The sequence below is a fragment of the Myotis lucifugus genome, unplaced genomic scaffold, assembly GCF_000147115.1.
Source record: "Myotis lucifugus unplaced genomic scaffold, Myoluc2.0 scaffold_302, whole genome shotgun sequence".
In the NCBI taxonomy this organism is placed as follows: Eukaryota; Metazoa; Chordata; class Mammalia; order Chiroptera; family Vespertilionidae; genus Myotis; species Myotis lucifugus.
The window spans coordinates 178708-194290 of NW_005871350.1; the positions used below are offsets into that span (position 1 = coordinate 178708).

Genomic DNA, 15583 nt, shown 5'->3' on the forward strand with positions numbered 1-15583 from the left:
AATTATAATGAATATGTAAATATATTTAATACAAAATTCATTTTTAAAAGAGTCCTCAAGAAAGCATGTGGAGCCATCTTGATAAAAAAGTGATGGGAATATTCCATTTCTAATATTATTATATTTCAATTTCACAATGCTCTTCCAAATGCAAATAGTTCATACTTTGTCTTTTGTCCCTGTGGGAAATTTTCCATAGCAGCAATGACTAAAGTGCTGTCCTAAATGGGGACATTTGTTCAGGCCTCGCATTTGTATTTCCTCCACTCTGCTCCAGGAAACTGCTACACTTGGAGTGTATCTCCAGACAGAATTTTAGGAATGGTCATCTCTAATGTTAGAAGCAGGATTAGGGTGACTGCTGGCTGCGCTATTTCCTGACTCTGCTTCTGTCATAGGTGGCAGGACAAGAGGAGTTGTGTCACAGACGAAAAAGTAAGGTCGGAGAACACCATTGAACAGTTGGCTGAATGTGTAGATGTAAGACCCATTTGTGATGTCATAAAAGGAGATTTCACCTGCTTCATAGTCCAAGAAAATCCCAATGCGACGAGGCCGTTCTAGGTGGAGGAGAGGCACCGACGGGGAGGCAAGGACCATGTACTCATTCTCTTTCAGCAGCCACATGGCCCACACTCCGTTCTCGGGAGATGGTGTAGTTTCCCCCTTTCTTGACACTGAGTCTTGAGAGACTCCTAAACCCCACTCTGCTCTTTCTCCCACCATGACTTCCCAGTAATGCCTTCCTGATGAGAAGTTCTGCAGACCCAGGATGCAGGGCCACGTGTCAAATCGCTCGGGGTTGTTGGGGACATCCCTCCACAGTTCTCCGTCCTGCACACTGCGCAGGTCAGCAGTCAAGAGGAGGCTAGGATGCGCTGTGGCCGGGTCCAGCTTTACATCAACTGTGGAAGAAATTTTGTGGGAGATGGAAAAGGCTGGTGAACACATAGGAATCCATTATACTGAAGAGAATAATCACACCATTCCTCATTCTCTAACAACTGCTAGAGAAAGCACAGCAAGTATTTCATCTTGCAGGTCACTGAGAATATTCTTCATTACATCTGAGTGTGTTCCACTGCTGCTCTGAATCCAGGGCTCATTATTGCCCCATTGAAAACATAACCACTGATGCTATAACAAAACAAGTGCATAACCACTTGGCATCCTTTTCTCTACACCCAAAGCACTTGGGTGCTCTTCGGAATATCTTTGTGAATTTAAAATAAAATTTAAAAACTACTTGGAATATATAAAATTTCTTCTAAGAAACTATAAGAAAGTTTCATTAATATAAAAATCATCACTTTCAAAGCTATGTTAGGTGGAATTCTGAGGTAGAACCCATACCTTCATACTCTGGTGATACTCAAGAGGGAGATTATCTGGGTGGGTCTAATATAGTCACATCAACTTCTTTTAAAAAAATCAGAGAGCCGAAACTGGTTTGGCTCAGTGGATAGAGCGTCGGCCTGTGGACTGAAAGGTCCCAGGTTTGATTCCGGTCAAGGGCATGTACCTTGGTTGCAGGCACATCCCCAGTAGGAGGTGTGCAGGAGGCAGCTGATCGATGTTTCTAACTCTCTATCTCTCTCCCTTCCTCTCTGTAAAAAATCAATAAAATATATTTTTAAAAAAATCAGAGAGGCTGCTTTGGATATTGGGCTCCTGCCAGAAAAAGGCAGAGATATTTGCATCTGATCTGGCTTTGCTGGCTTTGCAGATGGAGGGGGCACCCCATGAGGAGAAAGGCAGTTGACCTCCAACTGGCAGTCAGCAAGGAGACGGGGATCTCAGCCCTACAGCTGCCCGGAAATGCACTATGCCAAGACCCTAAGGAAGGCTGGAAGATATTCTTCCCAGGTCTTTCACAGAAGCCTCGCCTGGCCAACAACTTGATTTTGATCTTGTGAAACCCTAAGCAGAGAAGCCAGCTCACCCCATCTGGAAGTCTTATCTACAGAACCTTGAGCTAATAAATGCATGTGGCTTTAAGTAACTAAGTCTGGGGCAGCAATAGGACACAAATACTGGCACTGGGAAGTCCCAATGAGATTGATGCGAAATTTTACTTATACACATAATAAGTAAATCTACATATGAAATCTCGGTGAAGAAGTAAGCATGTAAAATATTCAGTGTTTTCTCTTTATAAATAATTAAAAGAGTGAATTTCATTAATATAGTTTTATTTTTAATATCACAATTAACAAATATTACTACTATGATTGCTATTCTTTGTCTCTAAGTCACTAATAGTGATTTTTTTAAATACTCATACCTGAGTGTGTCACACAGGTAGCATACCATCTAGCTGACCCATGAAACCACCTCCAGGTGGCCATTATCATCTCCACATTACGATGACAAGACTCAAAGACTTCATGTGATTATTTTCTCAAACTCTAGAAACAGTAAATAGCAGGGCTTGAAAGTAGGTCTCCATGGATTGTTAAGCCTATTTAACATGTTATGTCTTACACATCATTCCTGCTCCAGCAGCCTTCTCTGTTCCATTGATAAGGAAAGAAATCTGTGCAGTGGTTTTTAATACAGTAAGGTTTTCTCTTTTTACCCCTTCCCTCTTAAACTCAACCACTCACGATGATAGAACTATACCCTAACTCAGTGGTTCTCAACCTTCCTAAGGCCGAGACCCTTTAATACAGTTCCTCATGTTGTGGTGACCCCCAATTTCATTCTTATAAATTGAACATAATTAAAGCATAGTGATTAATCACAAAAACAATATGTAATTATATATGTGTTTTCTGATGGTCTTAGGTGACCCCTGTGAAAGGGTCATTCAACCCCCAAAGGGGTCGCGACCCATAGGTTGAGAACTGCTGCCTTAACTGCCCATGTCCATCTTCCCAGTGGCCTCCAAAACGGTGAATATATGGAGATCTTAAATGCCCTTTCTATAGCACTCAACACTGTTGAGAAAACATTTGTACTAGAAAACCTGCATTCTCTTTACCAAAAGGCAGTCATCATGCTTTTCCTCCCTCTCCACTCCCAACCCCTTCACGGTAACCACCATTGGAAACGCCAATGATCCAGGACTGGGACTTCTCTCTTTCTCATCTCACTTCCATGTGGTTTTGGCCTGGCTGGCTCAGTCCTTTAATTAAATTTCAATCATATGCTTGCTGATTCCAAATGCATAGCTCCAGCCTAGACCCTTCTCCTGACACTCCATATTTGTAAATTCATCCGATGGCCTGACATCCATATTTGGATACTTAACATTCTTCACACATTGATATGTCCAAAACCCAACTCCCCCCTGTCTTATCTGCAATTGTACCATCAATGGAAATGGCAAGTTCACTGTCAATGAAGAATTCAATCTGGAAACCACTCATAAGTCTTCTTTTTCTCTGACATCTCATGTCTAATTGAGCAGCATATCTTCCCAGCTCTATCTTCAAAATATGCCAAAATCATGTCCATTTCTCAGCACCCCCAGTACCAGTCCATAATCAACTCTGATTGAAGTACAGTGGGGCCTTGACTTACAAGTGTCCCGACTAACGAGTTTTTCAAGATACGAGCCGTCTCTCGGCCGATTTTTTGTTTTGAGTTGCGAGCTAAAATTTGGGTTATGAGCCAGCTTCAGATACCCCACCGCTAGTTGGCGCAGCGAACATCACAGTGAACCCACAACATCAGCCCAGCATCACGTGTCTCACTCGTTCACTTTAATGATTTGACATACGAGTAATTTGAGTTACGCGCTCCGTCACAAAACTAATTAAACTCATAAGTCAAGGCCCCACTGTATTGCAAGGATTCTAACTGCTTTTCCCACTTCAAGACTTTCCCCTCTCTGATTCTCAGTAAAGCATGCTATTCCTCCGCTTACAATTGTTCACTGATTCCCTAGTTCACTTAGAGGTAAAGCATCTGGATCAGTGGTCTAATTACTGCACTTCTGACTCTGCCACTGCGGTACAGGCCTCCTCACAGGTCCTAAAAGACATCATCTATCACACTTCCTTCTCTGGAAGGCTCGCCTCTAGATCAGATGTTAGCTGAGTTATTCCCTACTGCGTCAGGCCTTCCTCCATCACAAAATTCAAAAGTAGATGCCCTACCCCCAGGACTTCTGGTCACCCTTACTTTTCTCCTTGTTTTCAATATTCTGTATCATCTTCTAACGTTTCCTGTATATTGAAAAATTTAAGTAAATATTAGCAACATGAAGCTGGGATTTGTAGCATTTTTGTTGTTGTTCACTGACATATCTCAATGCTTAGGAAAGTAGCTGGCATATTTGTTGAACTAATTAATTGATTACTTCAGTCTGTAAATAGCATTGGGAATATGAGGACATGAATTCTGAGAGTGTAATGATTGTAAGAATTTATGCAGTTGATATATATAAATCTCCCTATCAAAACACAGGTTAAATCATTGAATGTCACTGCTAAAGAGGGGGTTGGGGTTTTGGGGGGTTTTGGAGCATAACATAGCTTTATTTTTTATAATAAAAATTTCAAATAATATTAAAAATATAAAGAATAAAGTAAAAATCACAATAAATCCCATCTCTCATAGATAAGCATTGTTATACTTCTGTGTATATGTATTTTGCATAAATGGAATTAATTTTATATGATTTTATATTTTTATAGCTTTCTTCCTTCATTCAATAATATGTTCTATTTTCTATGATCCAGGAATATCTATGTCTTTTTTCCCCTCTTTATTGAATACATTGGGTGACACTGGTTAACAAAATTATACAGGCTTCAAGTGCACAATTCTACAACACATCATCTGTACACTATATTGTGTGTTCACCACCCCAAGTCAAATCTCAGTCCATCACTATTTATCTTCCCTATACCCTCCTCTAGCTCTCCCTACCCCACCTCCTCCCCAGCAATCACTATGGGACAAGGCTGTTTCCAATTAAGTAGTGAAACCACTATCTAGTCATAATGTATTTTCATTATTGGTATAAGTTGTATTTAAAAAGAATTTTAAAAATTAAATCTGGCCTGGCCAGTTTTCTCAGTGGTTAGGGTGTCAGCCCTCAGACCAATGTGTCTCGGGTTCAAGGGCACATACCTCAGTTACAGGGTTGCAGGTTCAATCCCCAACCCCAGTCAGGGTGCAAGCAGGAGGCAACCAATCGATGTGTCTCTTTCACATTGATGTGTTTTTTTTCTCTCTCTCTCCCTCCCCCTCTCTTCCACTCTCTAAAAATCAATGAAAAAAATATCCTCACTTGGGTGAGGATTTTTAAAAAAATAAAAATTGAATCTGTATTGTTGTAGAGAATAACATAATCAGGCCAAACCAACTAATTTATGACACTACGGTTATTCCTACCTAAAAATAATTGACTAAATATTTTTTACTTTATTAATTCTCTAACTTAAGCAACTCATCAAATTGACGGATAATAAAATAAGCCAAACTTATTATTTGATCCTCTGCAATGCTTTTATATTGATTTTTTTTGTCTTTAAATATGTTTCATTTAGTCCTTCAAATTTTACTGTTTTAGTATTTTATAAACAAGAAAATGCAGATTTATTGGAACAAATGTTACTGCTATCACAGCTACTGAGCCACTGTTTTAACCAAATGCAGTGTATATTGGCATCAAGACCGTTCACCCACATTCCCGTCTTCTTCCCTCTGGGCACAGTGCTGTCTCCCATCCCCTTACAGTCTGGCATTGCCATGGGACACATTTTCATGAATAACATCGTCGGGGAAGCCACATGCACCACCTCAGCATGTGTACCTTCAGGAGCAGTGCCTGGTTCACCATAACCTCGCCCTCTCCATGGCTACCAGCAATACAAAGGAGGTGGGCTCTGTCTGCAAGGGCCCCAGAATGAGATGATGTGAAACCAAACCCTCCACAATCGTATATAATAAAAGCCTAATATGCAAATAGACTGAATGGTGGAATGACCGGTCGCTATGACATGCACTGACCACCAGGGAGCAAACACTCAATGCAGGAGCTGCCCCCAGCCCACAGGCCCCAGGCCAGCCAAAGCAGGTGCCAGTGGGGGTCCCCTGATTGCTCCGCAGAGGGAGGCAACCAGCAGTGGCACGGGACGGGGCCAGCAAGCAGGCAGTGCCAGGCCAGCCAAGGCGGTGCCAGCAGGGGCCCCCGATCACCCTGCCAGTCACCCACAGGGCAGCCCTGATCACCAGCCAAGCCTAGGGACCCTACCTGTGCACAAATTTCACACACTGGGCCTCTAGTCCAGTAATAAACCAATAGCATGACCTCAAAATAAAACTGTGCTGACTTTAGTCACGAAACTTTGGGTTTTGCTTGTTACTGTACCTGACTGCTCCAGTAAGCAGCCAGACTCCAAACACCCTGTCCTCCAAACTCTAAGGTGCAACCCACCTTGGAACTTCCTCAACATTTCTCTCATCCCAGGGATTCGACACATGGTCTTCAGCTCCAGGGGGATGGCCTCCGGTTCCAGCTGTGTGACACTCTTACTTCTGAGAAGAGCACAGAACCCACAGTTTTTAACATCCACCAACCTCCTTGGCCTCTCCCAACCATGCTCTGCTTCAGAAAGTAAACATACCGGCTCAAGGTTCCTCTCGCCCCCTGGAAATAAAAGAGAAATACAAGCAGGTGTGAGTTTGATATCAGAACTGCTTTTGACAAAATGGGGACAAACCATGAACATCTCTTTAGGAACTATTGGAAATCACTAACTATTATAAAGATAAAGTATAGAAGACATGGATCTCTCTTAATAAAAAACATATATAGGCTATTGTTGAATTTTCTCATGAATTTCAAATAATATAATCAGTTTCCCTCTATAAGAATAGAAGATACAAAAGTTTAAGTTAATTCCTATGATATCTACCAATTTAACTATTTTTCAAATTGATAATTCTGACATTTGCATATTTTAATAAAGAGCTACATTCTGCCACAAATGTATGTGGGGAAAAGAGGGGAAGGGGAACATCTGCAATAAAATCAACATTAAAATTGTTAATAAAAAATATCTTAAATATCTACAGAATGTGTTTGAGAAAGTGAAAGGTATAGACAAAACGTTACTCTCAATGTCTCTGAAAGAAAACCCCAATTCCCCATGTCTCTGGACTCTTATGTGAACAGGTTCCCTAAGTGGATAAAGACAGAAGTCACCTAGCATCATTTTATTGCCAAGTAGATTATTAAGTAAATCAACTGCATACATTTCTCCTCTCCCTCTAAAAACATTCACCTATCAGATTAATTTTTATAAGTAGGAAATGATAGAGTTTATATTTATGGCAGACCTTGTTCTTGGCCATTGGATATAAAATGTAGTTTACTGATACTGGGGGGAAAGGGAAAGGTGAGGATGAAAATAAAAAGAAATTATTTGAATACATCCTCCTAAGATTTGCATTATAAATCATTTTAACATTTATTTGGTGCTAATGAATGCTCATTTTATTTTTATTTTTTTAAAATATATTTTATTGATTTTTTACAGAGAGGAAGGGAGAGGGATAAAGAGTTAGAAACATCGATGAGAAAGAAACATCGATCAGCTGCCTCCTGCACACGCCCTACTGGGGATGTGCCTGCAACCAAGGTACATGCCCTTGACCGGAATCGAACCTGGGACTCTTCAGTCCACAGGCCGACGCTCTATCCACTGAGCCAAACTGTTCAGGGCATGAATGCTCATTTTAAATAAGTTGTATTTTGAGATATGATAAGACAATGAATGTTATTAGAAATGCTACAGTTCTGCCCTGGCTGGTGTGGCTCAGTTGGTTGAGTGTTGTCCTGTGCACCGAAAGGCGGCAGGTTCAATTCCCAGCCAGGGCACCTATGCGGGATTGATCCCTGCTTGGGCTGTAGGGGAAGCAACTCTCTCACATCGATGTTTCTCTCTCTCTCTCACTCTCTCTCTCTCTCTCTCTCTCACACACACACACACATCAATAAAAAAATATCCTCAGGTGAGGATTTTAAAAAAATGCTGAAGTTCTTGTGTTTACCTATCGTTTAAAATTTAAATTAAAAAATCCTTTCTGACCTTCAGTGTGCTCACAAGGAAATAGGTATAGCAACAATAACAATAAACAATAATAATTTTTATATATAGATATTTTGAATACAAAATGGGTAAAATTAAATATAAATGCTTTGTAAATTCTTCATTTAATGGCCTCCACTGTGCTAAGTCACCATCCTTGTATGAGGATATGACTCACTTAGTTTAGAAATCTCTAAGTAAGTCAGTGGGACGGAGATAGAATTCAGTCTGCCTGGGAACTTTCTATTACAGTGGTTCAGTCAGATGACATGCATGCATCAAGGACGGCATTTCTGATTAACCAGGATTAATGCCTTCGTGGAAGATAAAATGAACATTTCCTTCTCCCTGTTATTTGTCTATTCTATAATACCACACAGAATATGAGCAAACTGCACCAAGCTCTGTACTTGCACTGCGCCTGGAATAGGCATGCGATGTGGCTGTTTGCCTTAAGTTTTAATGTGAAAATCCCAATCTGGACAACTTAAAATTTATCTATATGCTTGGCTATTGCCCGAGACAGGTTACCAAAGACTTTCTGAATTGGCCATCACTGAATACAGCAATATTGCCATTGACAGATTGTAAGGTTTTAATAAGTGTTTTAGCCAACATAGTGTAGGCTGTCCTTCTGTTTAATGTTACACAAATGATAAAGTTAATTTAAAAAAAATTAGGTTTTTCTCTTCAATGTGAACTACTTTATAAGATTCTGGAGGATCCCCTGATTCTCCTGCGCTTCTGGTGAGCGCGAGGGTGTCCTCTCCGCGGGGTTGTGAGCACTGCAGCCCCTGAGACCTCACCTCCAGCAGATCCAAGGCGGGGAGCCGGCAGCGGTCCTCCAGCTCCTGCGCCAGCTCCCGCAGGGCCCGGCCGCGCTGCGCCAGCTGCCGCTGGCCTTCGCGCAGTCTCTGCAGCGTGGCGCGCTCCTCCTGCTCCAGCCGCCGCAGCTGCAGCTGCTCCTCCAGGGCCAGGAAGCCGCGGTACTTCTCGAACTCCAGCCTGAAGCGTTGTCTCTGCGTTTCCACTTTCTCCTGCAGGAAGAGGTGACTTCCATCAACAGGGCGGGCCCAGCGCCTGCTGCTGCCTTCCTGAGGCAGTGAGGCTAGAAAGGCCTCCCCCACTCTGGGCACGCACTGGCTAATTTTAAAACACGCTGACACCTGGCTTGACAGAGCTTTCAAGCTGAGAGTTTAAGAAAGGCATGGATTTGGTCTTGGGGACAATGCACTTTAATATTCCAGTTTCAGCAATGCATACAAAATGTGGGGAAAGGAGTAAGGGTATTAGAATTAAATGGCTATTAAATTATTGAGGAAACTCACTAACATACCAGTTGAAATGTACTATTAGGGATCACTAGAAGGAGCCATGCGCAGAAACAGCAGGATCATTAAAAGAGATCAGAGACCTGGGTTTATAGATGTGAACGAGGAAAGGCTCTACTCAAAATAGCCTGGTACTGGCACAAGAACAGGCATATAGATCAATGGAACAGAACAGAGATCCCAGAAATCGACCCAAGCCATTAAGCTCAATTAATATTTGACAAAGAAGGCAAGAACATACAATGGAGTCAAGACAGTCTTTTCAATAAATGGCGTTGGGAAAATTAGACAGGTACATGCAAAGAAATGAAACTTGACAACCATCTTACATCATACACAAAAATAAACTCAAAATGAATAAAAGATTTAAATGTAAGTCATGAAACCATAAAAATCCAAAAAAGAAACCATAGGCAGCAAAATCTCAAACATCTCTCATAGCACTGTTTAAGAATACATCTGCTAGGGCAAAGGAACTGAGGAGAAAACAAACAAATGGGACTACATCAAAATAAAAAGCTTCTGAACAGCAAAAGAAATCATCAACAAAATGAAAAGGGAGCCCACTATATGGGAGAACATATTTGGCAATGATACATCTGATAAAGGGTTAATCTCCAAAATATATGGGGAAGTCATACAACTTAACAAAAGAAAGACAAACAATCTAATTAAAAATTGGCAAAGGACCTAAATAGACTGCTGAGGCTAAAGCAAACAGTAGTTAGCATATTAATGCAAAAAGACCGGTTGTAAGGCCAATGAACTTTGATATTCAGCAGGGCTGAAAATCAGCATAATACTGCCCTGCTGTGGGCTCAGTGGCTCAAGGCAATTCCCTAACCTGATACTCCTTATGCTGTTTACCAAACTTTACCTTTGATCTGCCTGTATGCATTGCTAAAGGGTAAATGTGTATTCAAGTAAATAAAAAGCGGACTGGCCAGAAGTCAGGGTGCCTCTTCAAGAGAGAGGTCTCCACCTGGCCCCCCATGCCTTCTAAATTCATATTTCTTGTATAGCATTTTCATTTGTGCATCAGCCCCTCCTTCAGATCCTGAACCCCGCTGTGAAGGTTGTGGCAATAGACACTTCTCCAAAGCAGACATAAAGATGGCCAAGAGACATATCAAAAAATGCTCAAAGTTACTGATCATCAGAGATATGTAAATTAAAATGACAATGAGGTATCACTTCACACCTGTCAGAATGTCTACCAACAGCAAACCAACAAATGACAAGTGCTGGCAAGGATATGGAAAAAAGGGAACCCTAGTACACTGCTGGTGGGAATGCAGACTGGTTCAGGCACTGTGAAAAACAGTATGGAATTTCCTCAAAAAATTAAATATGGAACTGCCATTTACCCAGTGATCCCATTTCTAGGAATATATCCTAAGAAATCTGAAACACCAATCAGAAAGAATGTATGCACCCCTATGTTCATAGCAGCACAATTTACAATAGCTAAGATATGGAAACAGCCTAAGTACCCATCAGTAGATGAATGGATAAAAAAGCTGTGGTACATTTATACCATGGAATACTATGCAGCAGTAAAATAAAATAAAAAAGGATCTCTTACCCTTTGAGACAGCATGGAGGGACTTGGAAAGTATTATGCTAAGTGAAATAAGCCAGTCAAAGAAAGACAAGTATCACATGATTTCATTTATATGTGGAATCTAATTAACAAAATGAACTAATGAATGGAGTAGATCCAGAGACATGGAAGCATGGAACAGAGTGCAGAATCTCAGAGGGAAGGTAGGGAAGGGTGGGTGGATGGGAAAAGATCAACCCAAGAACTTGTATGCATATAGGCATAACCCATGGACACAGACAATAGGGTGTGAAAGGCCTGTGGCAGGGGGACAGGAGGCTAGAAGGGGTCTATTGGGGAACAAAGGGGACATATGTAATACTTTTAACAATAAAGATTTAAATTTTTTTAAAGACCCAAATGCAACAGTGTGGCCCATATAACTAACACAAGGGACATTCCAAGAGCACCCAGATCAGAAGATCAAGGAGCCTACTACACTGTGTCCAACAAGAAGGCCATTCAACCAAGACAGGGTGGTACAGCAGTCTTATCCAATACAAAAAAAACACACACACAATAAGTAGGGAAACAAAGTCACTGGCCACAAATGAAAGAAGAGGAGGAATCTCCAGAAAAAGGGCTAAATGAAATGGAGGCAAGCAATTTATCAGATATAGAGTTCAAAGTAATGGTTATAAGGATGTTCAAACAACTTACTGAGAACTACAAGGAACTTAATGAGAACTACAGGAACTTAGTGGGAACAACATCAGCATGAAAAACGACATAGAAACTATGAATAGGAAAGAGTCAGAAATGAAGAATGACATAGCTAAAATAATGAATAGCCTGGAAGGAATTAACAGTAGGTTAGAAGAACCTGAGGATCAAATTAGTGAATTAGAAATCAAGGTAGAAAAAAAATCACTCAATTAGAGCAGCAAAAAGAAAAAAATATTTAAAAAGCAAGAGGACAGTTTAAGGGAACCAAGGGACAACACAAAATGCAGCAAAATCCCCATCATAGGGGTACCAGGGAAAGAAGAAAGTGAGCAAGGGCTAGAGAACCTGTTTGATAAAATACTGATAGAAAATTTCCCTAACCTGGAAGAGGAAAAAGTCCCATAAGGTCAGGAAGCACAATGAGACCAATAAAAATGAACACAAAGAGACCCACAGCAAGACACATCATAATTAAAATAGCAAACTTTAAAGACAATGGATTTTATGGGCAACGAGAGAGAGAGGCAGTTACCTACTAGATAGCTCCCATAAGGCTATATCTGATTTCTCAACTGAAACACTACAAGCTAGAAGGGAATGGCATGAAGTATTTAAAGTAATGAAGAGCAAGAATCTAAAACCAAGAGTACTCTATCCAGCAAGGCTATCATTCACCATTGAAGGTGAAACAAAGAGCTTCCCAGACCAAAAAAAAAAAAAGTCTAAAGGAGTACATTACCACCAAACCAGCATTGCAAGAAATGCTAAAGGGACTATTGTAAAAAGAAGAAATAGAGAGAGTGAGAAGAACATGGGCATACAGGATAAAAATGTCAATAAATAAGTACCTATCAATAATAACCTTAAATGTAAATGGATTAAATGTTCCAACCAAAAGACACAGGATAGCTGAATGGATAAGACAGCATGACCCAACTACATGCTTTCTACAAGAAACTCACCTCAGAACAAAAGACACACACCAATAATGAACTATCAGGAAGAGGAACTAAGAAAACAAGCCCATCTACTATTGTAACAACCAAACAAGCCCATCTACTATTGTAACAACCACAAAAAAATAGGGTACTCAGGAGATAAAAGACCTGTACTCAGAAAACTATAGAACATTGAAGAAAGAAATTAAGCAAGATACAAATAAGTGGATGCACATACCATGTTCATGGATTGGAAGAATTAACATAATTAAAATGTCCATACTACCCAAAGCAATATATAAGTCCAACTCAATTCCTATTAAAATATCGATGGCATATTTCAAGATAAAAAAATATTCCAAAATTTATATGGAACCAAAAGACACTGAATAGCTGAAGTCATCTTGAGAAAGAAGAAGAAAGTTGGAGGTATCACAATACCAAATTGCAAACTATGCTACAAGGCCATTGTAATCAAAACAGCCTGATACTGGCATAGGAACAGGCATATAGATCAATGGAACAGGACAGACCCCAGAAATACACCCATGCTTTAATGGTCACATTTAGTATTTGACAAAGGAGGCAAGGACATACAATGGACTAATGACAGTCTCTTCAATAAATGGTGTTGGGAAAATTGGACAGGTCCACACAAAAGAAAAGGGAAAGGGAAAGGGAAGGAAAGGAAAGGAGAAAAAAGAAAAGAAAAGAAAAGAAAAGAAAAGAAAAGAAAAGAAAAGAAAAGAAAAGAAAAGAAGAGGAAAGGAAAGAAAAGAAAAGAAAAGAAAAGAAAAGAAAAGAAAAGAAAAGAAAAGAAAAGGAAGGAAAAGGAAAAGAAAGAAAAAAAGAAACAAACTAGACCACTAACTTACACCATACACCAGAATAAACTCCAAATGGATAAAAGATTTCAATGTAAGTCATGAACCATAAGATCCTAGTAGAAAACATAGGCAGTAAAATCTCAGACATCTCTCGCAGCAATATATTTGCTGATATGTCTCTGAGAACAAGGAAAACTCAGGAAAAAGTAAACAAATGGGACTACAAAAAAACTAAAAAGCTTCCCCACAGTAAAAGAAACCATCAACAAAATGAAAAGAGAACCCCCTCTATGGGAGAACATATTTGCCAATGATATATCTGATAAGGCGTTAATCTCCAAAATATATAAAGAACTTATACAAATCAACACGGGAAGACAAACAATCCAATTTTAAAAATGAGCAAAGGATCTGAATAGAAACTTCTCTAAGGAGGACATACAGATGGCAAAGAGACATATGAAAAAAAATGCTCAACATCACTAATCATCAGAGAGATGCAAATAAAAACTTCAATGTATCACCTCATACCTTTTAGAATGTCAACTATCAATACATCAACAAACAACAAGTGCTGGTGAGGATGTGGAGAAAAGGGAACCATAGGACACTATAGATGGGGGTATGGACTGGTGAAGCCACTATGGAAAACAGTATGGAGTCGCCTCAAAAAATTTAAAATGGAACTGCCATTTGACCCAGTGGTCCCACCTCTGGGAATATCCTAAGAATCCTGAAACACCCATCAGAAAGAATGTATGCACCTATGTTCATGGCAGCATTATTTACAATAGCCAAGATCTGGAAATAGCCCAAGTTCCCATCAGCAGATGAGGGGATAAAAAAGCTGTAAAAAAGAAGCATGGCTCAACCTGGAGAGTATTATGCTAAGTGAAATAATCCAATCACAGAAAGTCAAATACCATATGATCTCACTTATATGTGAAATCTAATGAACAAAATAAACTGACGAACAAAATAGAACCAGAAGCATGGATACATTCAACTGACAAATGTCAGAGGGGAGGGGTTGGGGTGAACTGGATAAAGAAGGTGAAGGGATGAGCTAAAGAACATACCACATATGTATAGCCATGGACACAGACACTAGGGTGGTGAAGGCCAAGGGAAGGGGACACGGCGAGCTGGGTGGAGGTGGGCAACGGGGGAGCAAGGAGTGGGGGACATCTGCAATAGTGTCAACAATAAAAAATCCAAATTTAAAAAAGGAGGCTGAATGTCCAAATGATTCTGCTCTATGTATGATGGATCTCTTCTAGCTGTGTTTCATCTATATCAATGCTATGAAATGTTTATTATTCATTCATCCAGCAAATGCAATCTTCAAACTCATAGTGGTAGAATCGGACTCTGCTCGAGGTTCCAGGGATGCAGCAGTGAGATACAGTGAGAGCCAGAGCGGCAAAGCTGTTTATGATTCAGGTGGGGGTTACAGATAAGAAGGGCACAGCTGTAACAAGAGTGCTGGAGCAGGGAAGAATAATTTAATGACCCAAATTTGTATCCTTCCAACATGCAAGGCTTCTGAAGTCACAATAGTCTCATACCTTCCAAATGACAGTCTTCTTCCCCACGTTGGCCTCCTGCGTCAAGGCCTCCTCCATCTCTTTCCTCACAAGTTCCAGGGCCATCTGGAGCTTTACCTGTTGGGGAAGATATGCTGAGACCATTAAGATGCCCTCATTCAGCATCTATCCCGCCTAGGTGTGTCAGGCACTACAAAGATCGCCTAAACAGGCCTTGTGAGCATAGCAATATGTCCAACCTCATTATAACCACATGAAATACAAATACACTTTGTTAATGTGAGACATAATCAAAGGTTTATCTAAAAGTATGTTCATGGCATTATTTAAAATAGCAAAACCACAACTAATCAAAATATTAAAAGTAGGAGGTAAGAAAAATGTATACCATATATGTATAGCCATGGACACAGACACTAGTGTGGTGTAAAAATGTATTTTACATTAACAATTAAAATAAGGTGCTTAATAACAAGAATAAGGGGCTAAATAACAAAAAATGCTCAAAATTATAAAGTTAATTAAAATAAGTATATTTTATTTAATGTGATACCAATTTTGTAAAATGTGCTTTAAAGAATATATAAAAACTAGGCAGAGATCAGTAAAAACATTCAATGGAT

The 15583-nt window shown here is 40.0% G+C and overlaps 1 protein-coding gene across 1 annotated transcript; it reads right to left on the reverse strand.

Annotated features, from left to right (window-relative positions):
• Positions 1 to 315: 315 nt before the first annotated feature.
• TRIM58 (tripartite motif containing 58) lies at positions 316 to 15074 on the reverse strand. The gene is made up of 5 exons (XM_023763815.1): positions 14982 to 15074; positions 8855 to 9085; positions 6582 to 6604; positions 6392 to 6492; positions 316 to 905 (listed from the first exon to the last, which is right to left on the reverse strand). The coding sequence occupies exons 1-5, from the start codon at positions 15063 to 15065 to the stop codon at positions 316 to 318; spliced, it is 1029 nt and encodes a 342-aa protein (XP_023619583.1). The 5' UTR covers positions 15066 to 15074.
• Between the last annotated feature and the right edge of the window lie 509 nt (positions 15075 to 15583).